Below are 18,661 nucleotides of genomic sequence, written 5' to 3'. Positions count from 1 at the left end.
CACACCTGATGATTGACTGAAGGAATGAGGTACAGGTAATCCTCGACTTACAATTCATTTAGTGACCGTTCAAAGTTACAGCAGCACTGGGGGGAAAGGTGACTTATGACCGCTTTTCACAGTTACGACCGTCGCAGCATTCCCAAAGTCACGTGATCAAAATTCAGATTTGTATTTGTATTTAATGAATTTATAGGATGCTTGGCTACCAACTCATATTTATGACGGCTGCTGCGTGTCCCTGGATCATGTGATCCCCTTTTGTGACCTTCCGACAAGCAAAGCAATTTGGGAAGACGGATTCACTTAACAACCACTTTGTTAACTTAACTGCAGTGATTCACTTAACATCCGCGGCAAGAAAGGTCGTGAAATGGGGGCGAAATTCACTTAACAACTGTCTCGCTTAAACAAGGGAAACGCTGGTCTCAACGGCGGTCGTAAGTCGAGGACTACCTGTATTCAACTTCCATTTCAAGGGAGAGGACAATATGATTTCCTGGACTGTTTCCTGCTGCAGTTCGGCGGTTCAAATCTCACCAGCTCAAGGTTGACTCGGCCTTCCCTCCTTCCAAGGTCGGTAAAATGAAGACCCAAATTTTTGGGGGTGACTCTGCTGACTCTGCAAACTGCTTAGAGAAGGGCGGTAAAAGCACGATGGAGCAGTATATCAGGCCTGCAGCCATCTTTCCTTTTGGATCTCAGGCCTGCCACACTTTCTATGATTCTACTATGCATTTTCTGTTGTGGGTAAACAGGAGGGGGGATTGTAGGGAGTTAGATGCTATGTAGCCATAACAACATTCTTTCTAGAAAGCCAAGGTCATCCTTTGTCTCTGCACCTGGCTGGAACTGGATGGGGGGGGAACTGCTAACATGGCAGTGGGAGATTGGACCATGCGATGGACTTGTGGGTGTGGGGGGCAAGATCTTGAACTTCCAACTGGGTGGGGGAAACCGGGAAGCTTTCAGTTTAGGGTTTTCCCAGATGTGCCAACATGGCTCTCTTAATAAATTGGAACTTTGAACAATACTTTGCCTTGGACTCTGATTTACTTTTGGATGCTATTTGAAACCCTGACACGGTATATAAGTCTAAGTGCTATCGTTATTGCTATTGCCAAGGAGAAGCAGTCCAGCCGTTTCCTTGGCCAGGTGGGCAGGTGAAAAAACACCTCCGCCTCCAGAACATCGTTTTCGATTCCCACAGCACTTACCTTGAGGTCCTTGTTCAGGCCAATGACGCAGGTCGGAGTGAACGCCAAGGACAAGAAGTGGGACAGAGGAAACCAAAACCAGAACTGGGTGAAGACCAGGACGCCAACCACCGAAGGCATGTGTGTGTGGCCGGTCCTTGACTGCAGAGAAATTGTGACGTTGTGGCCACCTGGAGAGGATTCACACAAAGAGAAGGGCTAAGATTTAAGTGGGCTGAAAGAAATCACAACAGTTGAGGCGTTTTTGATAAGAGAACTCTCTGACCGTGGGAACGGATGTTTTTCGGAGGCTTGTAGAGCCAGACATTCATCAAGAGCCGCGGTGGCGCAGTGGTTAGAGTGCAGTACTGCAGGCTACTTCTGCTGACTGCCAGCAATATGGCAGTTCAAATTTCACCGGGTCAAAGGTGGTTCCTATTTTTCTACTTGCATTTTTTACGTGCTTTCGAACAGCTAGGTTGGCAGAAGCTGGGACAAGTAACGGGAGCTCACTCTGTTACGAGGCGCTAGGGATTTGAACCGCCAAACTTTCTGATCGACAAGCTCAGCATCTTAGCCACTGAGCCACCCATTTCCCTCTACCTTCAATATACTGTATATACATTATACCTTCCATCTCCAATATACACTACATAAACATGACAATCCATCAATCACACTTGGAATCCTGCATTCAGTTTTGGTCACCACGATGTAGAAAAGATGTGGAGACTCTAGAAAGAGTGCAGAGAAGAGCAACGAAGAGGATTAGGGGACCGGAGGCTGAAACATATGAAGATCGGTTGCATAAACAGGAAAGTCCAGTTGCCTCCTGAAAAAGTACTTTTGGGTCTATCACTAACGTGTGTCCCAGCCTTCCCTACTACCTGTTGGAAAACTGAGGTAGCCTTGGAAAGGATTATGGGAATGCAACAGCTGCACTCCTGGAAGAGACCACATATCGGTCTGGTCCATGAACAGCTAACTCAGATTCCTAAGAATGGGATGATTTGAATCCTATGTATAATTGTTAAGTATTGACCACGTTATACTGGAAAGATTTTCATATGTTAAATGGACTAATGACGATGTAATGAATAATTGGTACATACATGAATTGAAATGTTCGACAACTACTTGGATTAACAATGGGAAGCTATTTCTGGAGTTGAATAGGCCAGGCTATAAGTATTGTATATTCTACAAAGGATTAAATATTAGCGGCAATCTGAACACATAACGCTCAATGATAATGATGTATTTAGTTATGTTTGATGGATAACCAGTGATCTTATTTTTAATTGTAAAAACTGATGCACAAAAGTTTGTAACCAAACGACATGCTTGACGAAAACGAGGGAAGCTTTTTATATGCGTTGATTTGTTTTTGTTGGTATATATAAAAAGATTCCTTGGAGGGGGGGCTCTCTCCCTCGCAATGACTATTTTAACAGTTCATCTTCAACCCACCCACCCCTGCCCTATAAAGACACGTCTTCATTGAAAACATGTGTTTCTCTCTACCGAAGTCTGTGACACTCATCTGGGAATACATCCGATGGGTTTCTGGTGCGTTGCACAAGGCTTTTCGTCACCTCGGTTTATTCTTTCTTGGAAATAAAAATCATTGTTCCGAACTGTTTTTCCTCCGCCTCCCTCGTGGGCCAACCTCAAACTCTTCCAGCAATCTGACATAGCCTTTCTAAGAGGCGTGTGTGTGTGTGTGTGTGTGTGTGTGTGTGTGTAACTCACTCCACCCTTCAGCCAGGAAGGAGAAGTCTTTGGATCTGCTTCCCCCCTTCGTTTTATGGGCTCGATGCATCACCGTCGCGGAATCCATCCTGCCAGATAACCAACCCCGACGACAATAATTTCCTCTCTGGGAAATGCAGAGATGGCAGGGACTTTGTCAAGCTGACGCTAGGCAGCGCACGCAAACACATGCGCATGCACACATGCCGCCCGCTTGAAGCTGAACAGAGAGAGTTGGCCCGCAGAAGGAGAAGGAAGGAAGGAAGGGATGGTGCTGAAGGAGGACAGGAACCATCAGCAGATGATCTGGGTGTCTGCGGGACAGAAGCCTGATGTCAGGTTTCCGAAAGATGCCCTAATTGATTCGTGAGCCTCGAGCCAAGTTTCAAAAGAAAACCAGTCATTTATTAGGAGCGCCATTTCGGCAAGGCCTTATTGTACTCCGATCTGAGATTCATTCGAATTGTAGCCGAACTTTAGCCCTGTTCCTTCCCTCCCCTCAGTCTGTGTCATCAATCACATTCCCCAATGAGGTGCATCCCTCCCAAGCCTGCTGCAGTCATCTGAAATCCGACTCTAACCGAAAGTATGCATGGAATGCGCCCCCCCCATTTCCACACCATGGCAACTTTATGAGTTGACATCTGAAATTGACATCAACGGCAACTGAGGCTGAATCCTACAATGACCGGCTAAGGGGACTCCCCAGTTTTCCCCAAAACAAGACCTCCCCGGATAATAAGCCCAATCGGGCTTTTGAGCGCATGCACTAAAATAAGCCCTCCCCTGAAAATATTGCAACACAACAGCAGCCATGTGGTGACCACACTTGCCGCCTACTGCACCTCAAAAATAATAAGACCTCCCTGAAAATAAGGCCAAGTGCTTATTTCGGGGGTCAAAAGAAAATAAGACCCTGTCTTATTTTGGGGAAAACACAATACCATGTTTCCTCTGAAAATAAGACTGGGTCTTATATTATTCTTTGCTCCAAAAGATGCACCAGGGTTTATTTTCTGGTTAGGTCTAACTTTGGGGAAAATGTGGTACTAAATGCGTCCATCTGGCTGACAATCTTAACTGGGGCTTATTTTTGGGGTAGGGCTTATATTATAAGCATCCTGGAAAAATCATGATAGGGCTTATTTCCGGGGAAACAGGTGAGGTATGTTTAGCCTAATGAAGAGAAGCCATCAATCAATGAATCAACCAATCAACTAACCAATGAAGCAGAATAGAGCTGGAAGGGACCTTGGAGGTCTTCTAGTCCAACCCCCTGCTCAAGCAGGAGATCCTATGCGCAGTTGAGTTGCGCAGCTTACGAAACAAACAAAACCTTTAAAAAAGTGATGATATTTATGCCGTTACCTTACCAAGCCCATCTAAAATTATATTAAAGTAGCCAAAATATCTTTGCGATCCCCAAGGCAGGTCACAACGTCTTAAGCACCACAATTGGAAATTTGAGAGTTGAAAAATTTGACACTCCCTACGTATTCAGTCTCCTTTGGGGGGGAAAAACCCTCCAGTGTTGAAGCATTTGCAACTTCTGGTGGCAAGCTGTTCCACTGGTTAATTGCCCTCACTGTTAGGAATGTTAATTCAAGGTTGCTTCTCTCCTTGATAAGTTTCCATCCGTTGCTGCTTCTCCTGAACGAACGTTTGCGTTGTAGCCAGCCCAGACGCTAGATCGGCCCCCTGCAAACTCTCGCGTGTTGAGGAGCCCGGCGGAAGTTTCGTGCGCCGTTCACTGAAGCGCCTGGACTCCCAGGGAGGAAGGGAAGGTCTGGGGCTACTAAACAGGTAGTCAAGCTAAGTGCCTGAAGGACCCCATCCTGTCAGCGAGTAGGATTCATTGCTTTGGCAGGCTGTATCTGGCCCAGGGGCCGTATCTTGAGGATCCCTGATTTAGTGCAATATAGAAAATGCAAAAAAATTTATGCGGACCACCAAAAAATTTTCACGGGCCACCGCTGGACTAGAAGACCTCCAAGGTCCCTTCCAACCCTATGATTCTATGAGTTCAGGCAGCTTCTATGGGAAAACGAGAATCTATATCTATGTATCTTTCTCTCTGTCTCTATCAGTATCTCTCTCTGTCTGCCTATCTATCTATCTTTCATCTATCTATCTATCTATCCATCCATCCATCCATCCATCCAACCTCTCTATGTATGTACCTACATATCTATCTATCTATCTATCTATCTCTCTCTCTCTCTCTCTCTCTCTCTATCAGTATCTCTCTCTGTCTGTCTATCTATCTATCTTTCATCTATCTATCATCCATCCATCCATCCATCCATCCATCCATCCATCCATCCATCCATCCAACCAACCAACCAACCATGTATGTATGTATGTATGTATGTATGTATGTACCTACATATCTACATATCTATCTATCTATCTATCTATCTATCTATCTATCTATCTATCTATCTATCTCTCTATCAGTATCTCTCTCTGTCTATCTATCTATCTTTCATCTATCTATCATCCATCCATCCATCCATCCAACCAACCAACCAACCAACCAACCATGTATGTATGTATGTATGTATGTACCTACATATCTATCTATCTATCTATCTATCTATCTATCTATCTATCTATCTATCTATCTATCTATCTATCTATCATCTATCTATCATCTATCTATCTATCTATCTATCTATCTATCTATCTATCTGTATCTATGTATCTCTCTCTATCTATCAGTATCTCTGTCTGCTTATCTATCTTTCATCTATCTATCATCCATCCATCCATCCATCCATCCATCCTCTCTATGTATGTATGTACTTATGTACCTACGTGTCTGTCTGTCTGTCTATCTCTATCTGTCTGTCTATCTATCTCTATCTATCATCTATCTATCTATCTATCTATCTATCTATCTATCTATCTATCTATCTATCTATCTATCTATCTATCTATCTATCTATCTATCTATCTATCATCTATCTATCTATCTATCTATCTATCTATCATCTATCTATCTATCTATCTATCTATCTATCTATCTATCATCTATCTATCTATCTATCTATCTATCTATCTATCTATCATCTATCTATCTATCTATCTATCTATCTATCTATCTATCTGTATCTATGTATCTCTCTCTCTATCTATCAGTATCTCTGTCTGCCTATCTATCTTTCATCTATCTATCATCCATCCATCCATCCATCCATCCATCCTCTCTATGTATGTATGTACCTATGTACCTACGTGTGTGTGTGTGTGTGTGTGTGTGTGTGTGTGTGTGTGTGTGTCTGTCTGTCTGTCTATCTATCTATCTAATCTATCTATCTAATCTCTCTATCTAATCTAGCTACTTATATTTCTTGGCAACTAATAGATGTACTATTGTGCAGCTCTCTAGCATATTTGTTGACTTTCACGTAATGAGTCCTTCAGGCCCCGTGTCATAATTTTTATAATTAATGAACGATGAAGCTCCCTCTGTCTCCTCAATATGCATCCGCTCGTTACATATCCCATAATACTTCCGGGGAGAGAAAAAAATTGCAATGGTTTGGGGGGTTTTTTTGGATCATCTGCCAGGGAACAAATGGAAGATAATGGAATAACCGGAGATGCCCATTTGGCACGTTACTTTGCCATAATGAGCGAAGACGTAAAAAGGCATCAAAGATGCACGACTGGCATCTCCGCAGAGAAGGGAGAATTGGCATTTATGCCTGTTTGGATGGCATCTGCTGACTGAAGGGGCTCTTTGGAGCTTCTGCCCCAAAGGGGCTTTTCTTTTTTTCAAGAGGCAACACTCTTTCCAGAGTCTCCACATCTTTTCTACATCGTGGTGACCAAAACTGGATGCCGGATTCCAAGTGTGGCCTTTCCAAGGCATTATAAAGTGGTATTAACCCTTCACGGGATCTTGATTCTCTCCCTCTGTTTATGTAATCAACAGTTTCAGTGCCGGAACACAAATTAGTTACCTGCATCCAAAATGCCCTGAGCCAGGATCGCTCCAAACTTAGCCATGACGTCGTCGTGTTTATCATTGATGACCTTGGAGTAAAGTTGCCTGAACTGGCTGACCTGGAAGAGAAAGATTTTTAAAAAAGGGTTTAAAAAAAAGGTTTCGGTGGAGACCACTATTTTTACTGTTGCCTTTGTTATATTTTTGTGTTTTATTTGTGCTGATAATATGGGATATATATATATGTATCTTTGTGTGTATGTATGTATGTATGTATGTATGTATGTATGTGTATATGTATATGTATATTTGTTACATTTGTGCTGATAAATAAATAAAGGGAGACTAGTATAGATCTATTTCAAGCTATTTAGCTCTCATCAGCTAGCCTTACCCTTGCTGGGAATCGAACCTGTGCTGTATTGCCTCTAAGGCAGATGTGTTAACCATTGAGCCACAGAGCTCGACTCCTTATCAGCCAGCCAGGGTGAAAGGCATCTCATTTCAAGCTATTTAGCTCTCATCAGCTAGCCTTACCCTTACTGGGAATCGAACCTGTGCTCTATTGCATCTTAGGCAGATGTGTTAACCATTGAGCCACAGAGCTCGACTCCTTATCAGCCAGCCAGGGTGAAAGGCATCTCATTTCAAGCTATTTAGCTCTCATCAGCTAAATAGCTTGAAATAGATCTATACTAGTCTCCCTTTATTTATTTATCAGCACAAATATAACAAATGTAACAAAAAGGCAACAGTAAAAGAAATATTGGGTTCTGTCTGGATGGTCTCTTGTGACGAGCCGAAGGACAGAGAATGGAAGTGTGATCTTCCTCCCATATTTGGGCATATATATATATATATATATATATATATGTATGTATGTATGTATGTATGTATGTATGTATGTATGTATGTATGTATGTATGTATGTATGTATATGTATATGTATATGTATATGTATGTATATGTATATGTATGTATATGTATATGTATATGTATATATATGTATGTATGTATACTTAAAGTCACAACCCCTGGTATGCCCAAGTGTGGGAGTATATATTTTAGTATATATTTTATATATATAAAATCGGCTGCATAAATTGAATACACAAATAAACAAATAAACTCTAGATTATAGATAGACCTGGACATACAACCATTTTGTTTAGCGACCGTTCAAAGTTACAACAGCAATGAGAAATACTGTCAGGCCTGCAGCCATCTTTCCTTTTGGATCTTTGGCCTGCCACACTTTCTATTATTCTACTATGCATTTTCTATGGTGGGAAAATGGGAGGAGGGATTGTACGGATGATATGTAGCCATAACAACATTCTCTCTAGAAAGCCAAGGTCATCCTTTGTCCTTCCACTTCCTGCACCTGACCGGAACTGGATGGGTGGAAGCTGCCAGCATGGCAATGGGAGACTGGACCATGGGATGGACTGGTGGGTGTGGGGGAAAGATCTTGAACTTTCAACTGGGTGGGGGAAACCGGGAAGCTTTCAGATTCGGATTTTCCCAGATGTGCCAACATGGCTCTCTTTATCAATTGAAACTTTGGGGAATCCTTTGCCTCGGACTCTGATTTAATTTTGGATGCTATTAGGAACCCTGACATTAACCCGAATCTCCCTTAAAATACTTCACCAGCTACCCCAACCTTCGGGGTGGTGTCTGGACAGATACAAGGGTTAGGGTTAGATACAAGGTCTCCTGCCTTGGGGAAGGGGTTGGACTAGAAGGCCTCCAAGGTCCCACCCAACTCTGTTATTCTGTTAATCAAGGAGAGAAGCATCCTAGAGAAGACAAGAATTCAGAGTCTTCTGTTTCCTTAACCGTTACAGCAAATTGACTCTAAATAAATAATTCATTAATACAGTTAATAACAAGGCGGTGTTTTGAATAAAATTATTCTGTTAAACAAGGAGAGAAGCAACCTAGAATTAAGGAGAAACTTCCTAACAGTGGGGACAATTAACCAGCGGAACAGCTTGCCACCAGGAGTTGCGGGTGCTCCCTCACTCTTTTTAAGAAGAGACTGGACAGGCAGTTGTCTGAAATGGTATAGGATCTCCTGTTTGAGCAGGGGACCTGGACTAGAAGACCTCTAAGGTCCCTTCCAGCTCTATTCGGATGATTTCCGATGGGTTGACATCCTACGGATGAAGAATCGGAGGATGCGTTTAGCTCAAGCTTTTTTCTCAGCCAAAAACATTCCCGACAAAGTTTCTCTCCCCCCCCCCCCACCGTTCGTCGAAAGATGGAAACCTTTTGGCTAACAACTGGGGCGGTGCCGCCATCTCATTCCTGCGGTTGTGAGGACTTGTGGGTTCAAGCTATTTACGAGTCCTTGGCAGTTCCTATAAACTCGGGAAATGACGGCGGAGGGGAGGGGAAAAAAAAAACCGCTAGCCAAACGGGCCAGGATCCGCTATTCGCACAATAATTAAATGGATGATGAAAGATGAAGCTTGGAGGCACTCCGCAGGATCTGATGAGTTTCACGCTGGCGGCGGCAGTCTGGCAGGTCCTCCGCGTACGGCGACGGGGCAAAGGGAGTTTGGGTGGCTGATTTAGGGCCACCGTTGAGGCTGGAGTGAGGTCTTCTAGTTCAACTGTTGGGGCATTCACAACTTCTGGAGGCAACATCTGTTCCACTGATTCATTGTTATGATTGATATGCCCAAAACCATCTCAAGACGGAGCAGAGAACCAAAGCAAGGCCGTCATTCCACCGGGACAGCTTAGCAGGGATGCCACTAGCCCAACAAGGCTGACTTCAGATGGACTTCGCCTTCACTGCAAACAACGTGTTCTTCTTTTAATGCATCAAATACGAGAGGTTTCTAACTTTGAAGAGCAAGCTATCGTGGCCAATTGTAAATGAAAGGAAAATCTCTTTTCTTTCTCTTGCCATTCCAGACATTCTTCCTTTGTGGGTTGAAGTGTGGTTCCTTCCATGTTGAGGTGGGGCAAGGGCCGAGCTATAAAGGGATGGATGTTATTTTGGGAGCAAGGATTTCAAACCAAGAAGGTTCGGCGTCCTCTCCAGGCCTCCTTTGAAGTTTTGCAGCCTCCGAAAAGGCCCAGGGGATTTATTAAGCATCCCGATAAATTTATATTGATTTTCATCTTTTTTGGGGGGTGGGTGGGGGGGTGCCTGTTTATTTCCCGTAAAATGTGACGGGCCCTGGCACGCATTGTAGCGTTTGAAAACCACAGGGCTAGAAAATATTCTCGGCTCTAAAACTGTGGCAGCTGAAAATAAGCCCCAATTTAAGGCAGAGTAGAATGAACAGAGTTGGAAGGGACACCCAGAGGTCTCCTAGCCCAACCCCGATTGAGAGAGACATGCCCAGGGCAAGATGAAAACCAGGCCGGTGATTCATTTGGCTTCCTTGAAAGCTTTTTTTTTTTACCATCTGAAGAGACAAAACCGGACAGAACAAATAAACTCTTTAAGTGCCACCCATTCTGGCTGATCTAGAATGCTAAGGCTGGTTGGTTTTTGGATGGGAGACCACCAAGAGAAGCTGAGGATTAGAGGTAGTCTCTGACTTACGACCACAATCCACTGCTAAGTGAGACAATTCTTAAACAGAGTTTTACCTCGTTTTACGACCCCCTGTTCAGTGAATCACCGCAGTTGTTAAGTGAATCGTGCGGTCATTAAGCAAATCTGGCTTCACTTGTTTCAGTGCTGTTGTAACTTCAAACAGTCGCTAAAAGAATGACAACTTGTATCAGCTAGAAAGAATATTTCTATTTCTGTCTGCCTGTTTTCCTTTATTAGTTTTTTTCAATCCTGTTTCAACTTCTAGCTTCCCAGAGTTATGTATACGACATGGGCAGCCGTATTAGTTTATTTTCTGTTTATATCCTGTTTTACTTATTTTTATGAATAACTCAAGGTGGTGAACACACAGAATACTCCTTCCTTCTCCTATTCTCCCCCCCCTCCCCGTAACAACACCACCTGTGAGGTGGCTCTGGTTGGGAGGGAAGGACTCACCTGAAGTCACCAGCCAGCTTTCCTGCCTAAGGTGGGACTAGAACTCACTGTCTCCTGGTGATTGGCCCAAAGTCACCCAGTTGGCTTTCCTGCCTAAGGCAGGACTTGAACTCACTGCCTCCTGGTGATTGGCCCAAAGTCACCCAGCTGGCTTTCATGCCTAAGGCGGGACTAGAACTCCCTGCCTCCTGGTGATTGGCCCAAAGTCACCCAGCTGGTTTTCCTGCCTAAGGCGGGACTAGAACTCCCTGCCTCCTGGTGATTGGCCCAAAGTCACCCAGCTGGCTTTCCTGCCTAAGGTGGGACTAGAACTCCCAATCTCCTGGTGATTGGCCCAAAGTCACCCAGCTGGTTTTCCTGCCTAAGGCGGGACTTGAACTCACTGCCTCCTGGTGATTGGCCCAAAGTTACCCAGATGGCTTTCATGCCTAAGGCAGGACTAGAACTCACTGCCTCCTGGTGATTGGCCCAGTCACCCAGCTGGCTTTCCTGCCTAAGGCAGGACTAGAACTCACTGCCTCCTGGTGATTGGGCAAAAGTTACCCAGATGGCTTTCATGCCTAAGGCGGGACTAGAACTCACTGTCTCCTGGTGATTGGCCCAAACTCACCCAGCTGGCTTTCCTGCCTAAGGCGGGACTAGAACTCACTGCCTCCTGGTGATTGGCCCAGAGTCACCCAGCTGGCTTTCCTGCCTAAGGCGGGACTAGAACTCCCTGCCTCCTGGTGATTGGCCCAAAGTCACCCAGCTGGCTTTCCTGCCTAAGGCGGGACTAGAACTCACTGCCTCCTGGTGATTGGCCCAGAGTTACCCAGCTGGCTTTCCTGCCTAAGGTGGTATTAGAATTCATCGTTTCCTGGCTTTTAGCCTGGTGTTAAAAGACCAAACTGATTCTCTAATAATTTAGTTGAATAAATATATTAAATAAAAAATTAAATTAAAAAAATCCAGAAGGGAGAAGCAATGAGAGACCCCTCCAGTCAAGAAAACAGAAGGGCCACCTTCACGTAATGCCTACGGTTGAACTCAAAAGGGACTTTATCTTTCCTTAAAAAATAAGCCAGAGAAGGATGAAAATTCTCCCACCAACTATATCAAAATAACCAAGTAGGACTCCTGTTCTTTCAGAATACTAAAAGTGTCTTCTTTTCTGCAATTTGCTAGGCGCATAAAAAAAATAAAAAAATAAAAAATAGAACATTTAACTGGAACTTGAAAAGTAACAATCTTTCTCAACTTGATGCCATCCAGGAAGTGTGAACCACAATTTCCATCAGCCTATTAACAACTTTTCTGGTTGTGGCTGTGCTTTTTTTTTTTAATTGGCTGGGACGACGACTCTCTCTGAAGTAAAATCCAAAAGATTTTCTTGGAATAACCAGCTTTTCTTTAATTCTTTACTAGCTGATGACCTGGCATTCCCCGGATATTTTTTAACCCTAATCCATACATTTGTCCTCAAAAATAATCCCAGACCAAACGTAATTTGTAATGTTAGATTTTCACCTTTACCAGAGGGAGCCCCCTTGTGGAGTACTGTGAAGCTGTTACCACGGCAATTCCACTGGGCTGTACAGTAGAAGCCATTTTACGGCAGTTCGGTAGAAGCCATTTTAAGGCACAACAGGCTGTATCTTAACAGAACACCCCCCCCCCAAGGGATGTTAGGGGTGTCTTAACCCCCACAGTATTTGTTTCCAGAGAGTAAATCATCTGTGTACCAAGTTTGGTTGAAATTGCTCAAGGCATTCCACAGTTATGCTGAAACATACATACATACACAGAGAACCATTTTTATAGTAGAACCCATTTGTACGGTAGAAGCCATTTTATAGTACAGTAAAAGCCATTTTAAGGGACAACAGGCTGTATCAACAGAACACACACCCCGAGGGGTGTTAGGGGTGTCTTAACCCTCACAGTATTTGTTTCTAGAGAGTAAGTTATCTGTGTACCAAGTTTGGTTGAAATTGCTCAAGGCGTTCCAGTTATGCTAGAACGAACACACACACACACACACACACACACACACACACACACACACACACACAGATATTCCTTCCTTGTAACAACAACTTATGAAATTTGGAATGAAAAATCTGGAAATTTTATATAGCTCCGTGATTTGCCACAAACAGGGCAAGACCATTGAACAGTACTGAAGTTGTGAGCCCAACTCAGAGCAGTCCTGGGTGTCCATTACCCACACTAGGTAACATCATCAGTGCTAGAAGGGAGAAGAAGCAGGAGGACAAGGACTGGGGGCTCCTTGGTGCTCTCCGAGTTCGTTTGTCTTCTTGCAGACATTTCATTACCCAAATATCATCAGTGTTAGAAGGTGGGAAGGGGGGGGGTTGCTCTCTGTTTATATACCCTCCCTTCTAGCACTGATGATGGGGAATTGTGGGAGTTGAAGTCCACACATCTGGGAAGTTCCTGAGGTGGAGGAAACCCTGAGCTAAACCATAAGGAAAGTACACCGCATCTATTCCAAGACTCTCGTGCTAACCAGGGCCAGGAGGTTTATTTTCCTTTCGCAGCCTTGTTAAAAAGAAAAAAAAATCCCATTTTTTTTATTTTAAAAACACTATTTGTCTTATTCTGCTTATCCAGCTGCTTGATCGGCCGTTCTGGCTTTGGAGAAATATTTAAGAAACGGAGTGGCTTTCAGGTGTGGAGTGATTTCCACGGGTCTTTTACAAACAAAGTTGGCAGCTGCCACGGCTCAAAGAGAGCCACCGAAGGGAGTTCATTTCAAAATAAATAAATAAATGGAAATTGTATGACTTGGTGCAGGGCAGCTGCGGAGCCTCTCAAAAGGCCGGCCTTGATTTGAAGCACAAGGAGCAGTGTGAAATTAAGCGATAACTCAAAAGATGGTGGGTGTCGAGACGTTGGCGCTGTCTAAAATCAAAGATCACAAAATGCACAGGTCTGAAATGGGAAAGAGAATAGCTGGGGCAAAAGAAAGCCAAGATAGCTCCAGGAGTCGTAGGCGCCACTGGACATCTGGAGCACCCATTGGAAACCACGAGTCATGGTGGCGCAGTGGTTAGGGTGCAGTACTGCAGGCCACTTCAGCTGACTGTTATCTGCAGTTCAGTGGTTCAAATCTCACCGGCTCAGGGTTGACTCAGCCTTCCATTCTTCCGAGGTGGGTGAAATGAGGACCCAGACTGTGGGGGCGATATGCTGACTCAATTTTCTAAAAATCTGTAAACCGCTTAGAGAGGGCCTCCTAAAAGATGCAAATGACCAGCAGTCTGCAAGGAGTAGAAATCCTTCCCCTCCATCTTTCTCTTCACCAGACTGGCCATTCCCAGTTCTTGCAACCGTTCTTTGTATGTTTTTGTCTCCAGGCCCTTAATCATCTTAGTTGCTCTTCTCTGCACTTTTTCCAAGGTCTCAGCATCTCTTTTTTTTGACTTTGCCACATCTTAAGGAATCCAGTGAAGCTAAAGAACATCACCAAGGACTCAGCTTCTTAAGATTATTTCCTCCTTATTTTTTTTTTTAAAAAAGTTTGCCGATGAATATATCTGAAACTCTTAAGATCACAACATCTGCAGAAATGTCAAAAGCCTAGAGGAGATGCTGAACAGGCCTTCACATTTTGAGGGCAAAGCTACACAATTCCGGTCATTTCTCTTCGCTTTGTCTTATCGATTGATTACGCAAACTAGTGGGGAAAAAATGCCTAACTAGAGATGTGACTAAGCTTCCGCATAGATAAGGTTTGGGTTTTGTAAGGACTTTCTCCTTAAATAGTATTTTTTGACTCATGCAGTTTCCGTTTCCGGCACTGATAGTAGGGGATATATGGAATTTAGGGTTAAGTTGTGGGATCCTTTGTGGTCTCTGGGCTTGGTGGTTTGAGACGTTTCATTACCCAAACTTGGTAAAAAGAGCAAAATAAGAGCAAGCCCTACTCTTTTCTAGCACTGATGATGTTACCTAGTTTGGTCATGAAATGGCACCAAAGATTTGATTGATTTGATTTGATTTGATTATATTTATATGCTGTCCTTTTCCCCCGAAGGGGACTCAGGGCGGCTCACAATTCAAATCGGGGAAGGAGGGTACAGACAGAAAATAAAAGACGAAACATAACAATACATAATTTAAAAACACACAACAGTCATACCATTCGAGACGGGGGCAACAGCTCTTTAGCCCCAGGCCTGTCGGAACAGCCAGGTTTTAAGGGCTTTGCGGAAGGCCTGGAGGGTGGTGAGGGTTCGAATCTCCACGGGGAGTTCGTTCCAGAGGGTCGGAGCAGCCACAGAGAAGGCTCTCCTCCGGGTAGTCGCCAGTTGGCATTGGCCGGCGGATGGAATTCGGAGGAGGCCTAATCTGTGGGATCTAATCGGTCTAGTGGAGGTGATTGGCAGCAGGCGGTCTCTCAAGTACCTAGGTCCAATACCATGAAGGAAAGAAAACAACTGAACTCAGAGAGGAGCAAGGACCCCACAGTCCTCCTCCTCCTCCTCTCCACAAACCCCTCTCCCTTCTAGAACTGATGGTATTCCCTAGTTGGGTCATGAAACGTCTTCAAGAAAACCAACCACGATCATAGAGGTGTTGTGCTCTGCCTATGGCCTGCAAAGCTGGCGGGAGAGGCAGACAGTTGAGGAGGTTGGGGAGGAACATGGGCCAGCCCTGGAGTCTGGGGAAGGCTTGGATGAGGGCTCTGTGTCGGAGGCAGAGAGGGGGCCAGGGCCATCTGGGAGTTATGTGCTGCCTCCGAAGCCTCCAGAGTCGGACATCAGCAAGGCAGAGGAACAGGGGGAGCCTATTCCCAGTATGCGCGTGCGCAGAGCTGCCAGAAGGCAAGAACAGTTAAAGTCAAAAGGGACGACTCGGGAGTAAGGCTTGGAGGTGATTCGCCTCTCCCGGAGCAGGGCCTTCTCTGTGGCTGCTCCGACCCTTTGTGTTGTAATATAATTCCTTGTGTAGGTGTGTGTCCCCCCATGGCCCAGTTCGTATCAGGGCATGCAGAGTCACGCTGAACCACACAGGAGAAAACAAACTCCTAAAACATCATAACATCCTGATAGTGCATAACATAACATTCTGAGATGTGCCCTACCATTGACGCCCAGGATTTGACCATATATAGACTGAGCAGTAGATTAGAAATTGTACTTTTACAGGCTGTTTTTAACCACATGCTATTGCTCCTCCTGCCTTTGTCCTGTCTCAATAAAAGGGGCTCTCAGACCCCCAATCTGGGTCGTCACTCCATCCTGAGAAAGGTTGTGTCCTGTCTTTTCTCAACGTCGGCCTCATGGGCGAACCACGGGAACGTTACACCTTTGGAATGATCTCCCCGTGGAGATTCGGACCCTCACCACCCCTCAGGCTTTCCGCACAGCCGTCAAGACCTGGCTGTTCCGGCAGGCCTGGGGCTGATGAGTTCCCAGCCCCACTCGAACTGTTGCGGCTGTTGAGATGTTTTAATTTGTCTTTGTGCTTGTTGTTGTCTTGTTTTGTCTTTTTTGTATTGCCCCCTTTTCCTATTGGTTTGTCAGCCGCCCTGAGTCCCTTTGGGAATAGGGCGGCATGTAAGTTTAATAAACCTAACCTAACCATATGACATAGAGGAGGAGCAAAGGCACGTGAGCCTTTGTGGCAAGCAACTTGGTTCGAGCTGGTCAGTTTAAATTCTAAAGCTCCGTGTGGTCTTGCAAGCTAATTGGCAATTAGGTCTTTGGCAGCGTTTCAAGGGAGATAAAGGTGGGTGCTTATCAGCCTTATCCCGAAAGACTTTGGCAGACTTCTGTCGGACTCTTTACAAACTGTTTGTGACTCTTTATGGGCTGTAAATGAACAAAATTCACAGCTTTTGAAATAAAAAGAGGGTTTTGGGGACTAAGTGCGTGCTTTTTGCTGTATCAGGAAGCCTAGGTCAGAACAAGAGCACCAAGTATCCCACAGACCTCCTCCTCCTCTCCACAAATCCCATTCTCTTCTAGCACTGATGAGGTTACCTAGTTTGGTCACGAAAGGTCTCCAAGAAAACCCCTGAGCTCAGAGAGCACCAAGGACCCCACAGTTCTCCTCCTCTCCCTTCTAGCACTGATGTTATTCCCTGGTTGGTTTATGAAAGATCTGCAAGAAAACCAACCACCAAGGACCTCACAGTCTTTCTCCTCCTCTCCACAACCCACATTCTCTTCTAGCACTGATGAGGTTACCTAGTTCGGTCATGAAAGGTCTCCAAGACAATCACCCAGCTCGGAGAGCACCGAGCACCCCTGTTTTCTGTATTATACAATCCCCTTCACCCCAGAGAACGTTGCAAAGGTGGAGACCCAAAATCCCCCCCCCCCCTGCCTGCAAAATACCCATTTTTGACCCTCTGCAGACTACACTGTGGGGCTTCTAACATCTTGTTCCACGCAGTTGAACAGTTCTGCCCTTAAATATAACACGGGAACAGCTGCAGGAAACTGAGGAAGCTGTGTTCCCCTGGAAGGAGGGCTTGCAAATTCTCAATTAAGTGTAACTTGCAGGGGAAGAGAAGATTGACGATGTTATAACCCATCTGTCAACGAAGGACAGTATACACACCAGAGAGCGGGAAGACCTGCCAAGAAGATTCACATTAAGCTTCTTGTTTAACGTGTCTGTGTAAATCAGTAAACTCAAAAATTGGGAAATTCTCGGACGGCTTGTGCTTCGAACCTTAACATCCACCACCAGGAGCCAAGGGCTGCATTGAGGGGGGAAAAATCTGTCTTTGACATTGCTGCATCAAACTTAAAACAAGAAATCTTTCCCAGGAAAATCAACCTCGGCCAACTTGAAGACCCGTGGACTTCAACTCCCAGAATTCCCCAGCCAGCCATGCTTTCCTTCTAGATGTTCCATGCTGGCTGGAGAATTCTGGGAGTTGAAGTCCACGGGTCTTAAAGTGGTCAAGATTGGATGACCCAGCCTTAAAGCTACTAAGACCAAGAATTTCCAAACTTTATAATTTAAGAACTTGTGCATTTCAACCAGTAGTGGGTTTCAAAAATTGTTCGAACCTACTCAGTGGGTGTGGCCTCCTTTGTGGGAGTGGCTTGCCACCCATGTGACCGGATGGGAGTGGCTTGCCGCCCGTGTGACCGGATATGAAGATGCCGACGACACTTGTCAGAACCACCTTAAATGACCTCTCACACAGCACTGGCCTGCATAAGAATAGGATGTCAACTTGTTTTTTAAAAGGCATCTTTGGTTTGCGTTAAAACAACTTCAACACACGCAATGTTCTGATTGCACCACAAACGCAGTAGTCTTCCTTACCTTTCACAGAGGCACTGAGTTTTATAAATAGGAGCGTGATAGTGTAGAATAATCATATCCAAGGACCAGTGGTGGGTTTCAAAAATTTTTGGAACTTCTTCTGTTTCCGGGTCCACTGGTGGAACCTCTTCTAACCGGTTCGGTAGATTTGACGAACCGGTTCTACCGAATAGGTGCAAACTGGTAGGAACCCACCTCTGATTTCAACTCCTAGAATTCCTCAGGCAGCCATGCTGGCTGGGGAATTCTGGGAGTTGAAGTCCACGGGTCTTCAAGTGGCCACGTTGAGAGAGACCTCTGGTAGTCAACCTGGTCCCTACCGCCCACTAGTGGGCGTTCCAGCTTTCATGGTGGGTGGGAGGGGTTTGCTGTAACTCTGCTTTACAAATTTTATAAAGTGACTTCCCTACTTTATAAACCACCATTACTGAGGAACCGGTGGGCGGTTAG

General features: G+C 44.9%; 1 protein-coding gene across 1 annotated transcript in view; it reads right to left on the bottom strand.

Annotated features, from left to right (window-relative positions):
• Positions 1–18,661, bottom strand: part of PSMD1 (proteasome 26S subunit, non-ATPase 1) — a 124,032-nt gene that overhangs the window by 11,083 nt on the left and 94,288 nt on the right. Inside the window, 2 exon segments of the mRNA XM_087725058.1 lie at positions 1,218–1,387; positions 6,917–7,019. Coding sequence (XP_087581184.1) covers positions 1,218–1,387; positions 6,917–7,019 — 273 coding nt within the window.

Source organism: Thamnophis sirtalis, unplaced genomic scaffold (genome assembly GCF_051295495.1).
Source record: "Thamnophis sirtalis isolate CommonGarterSnake01/CBP01778 unplaced genomic scaffold, rThaSir2_p1.2 scaffold_11, whole genome shotgun sequence".
In the NCBI taxonomy this organism is placed as follows: Eukaryota; Metazoa; Chordata; class Lepidosauria; order Squamata; family Natricidae; genus Thamnophis; species Thamnophis sirtalis.
Note: the sequence above shows the minus strand (reverse complement) of the source record. Positions and strands in the feature narration are given on the sequence as shown.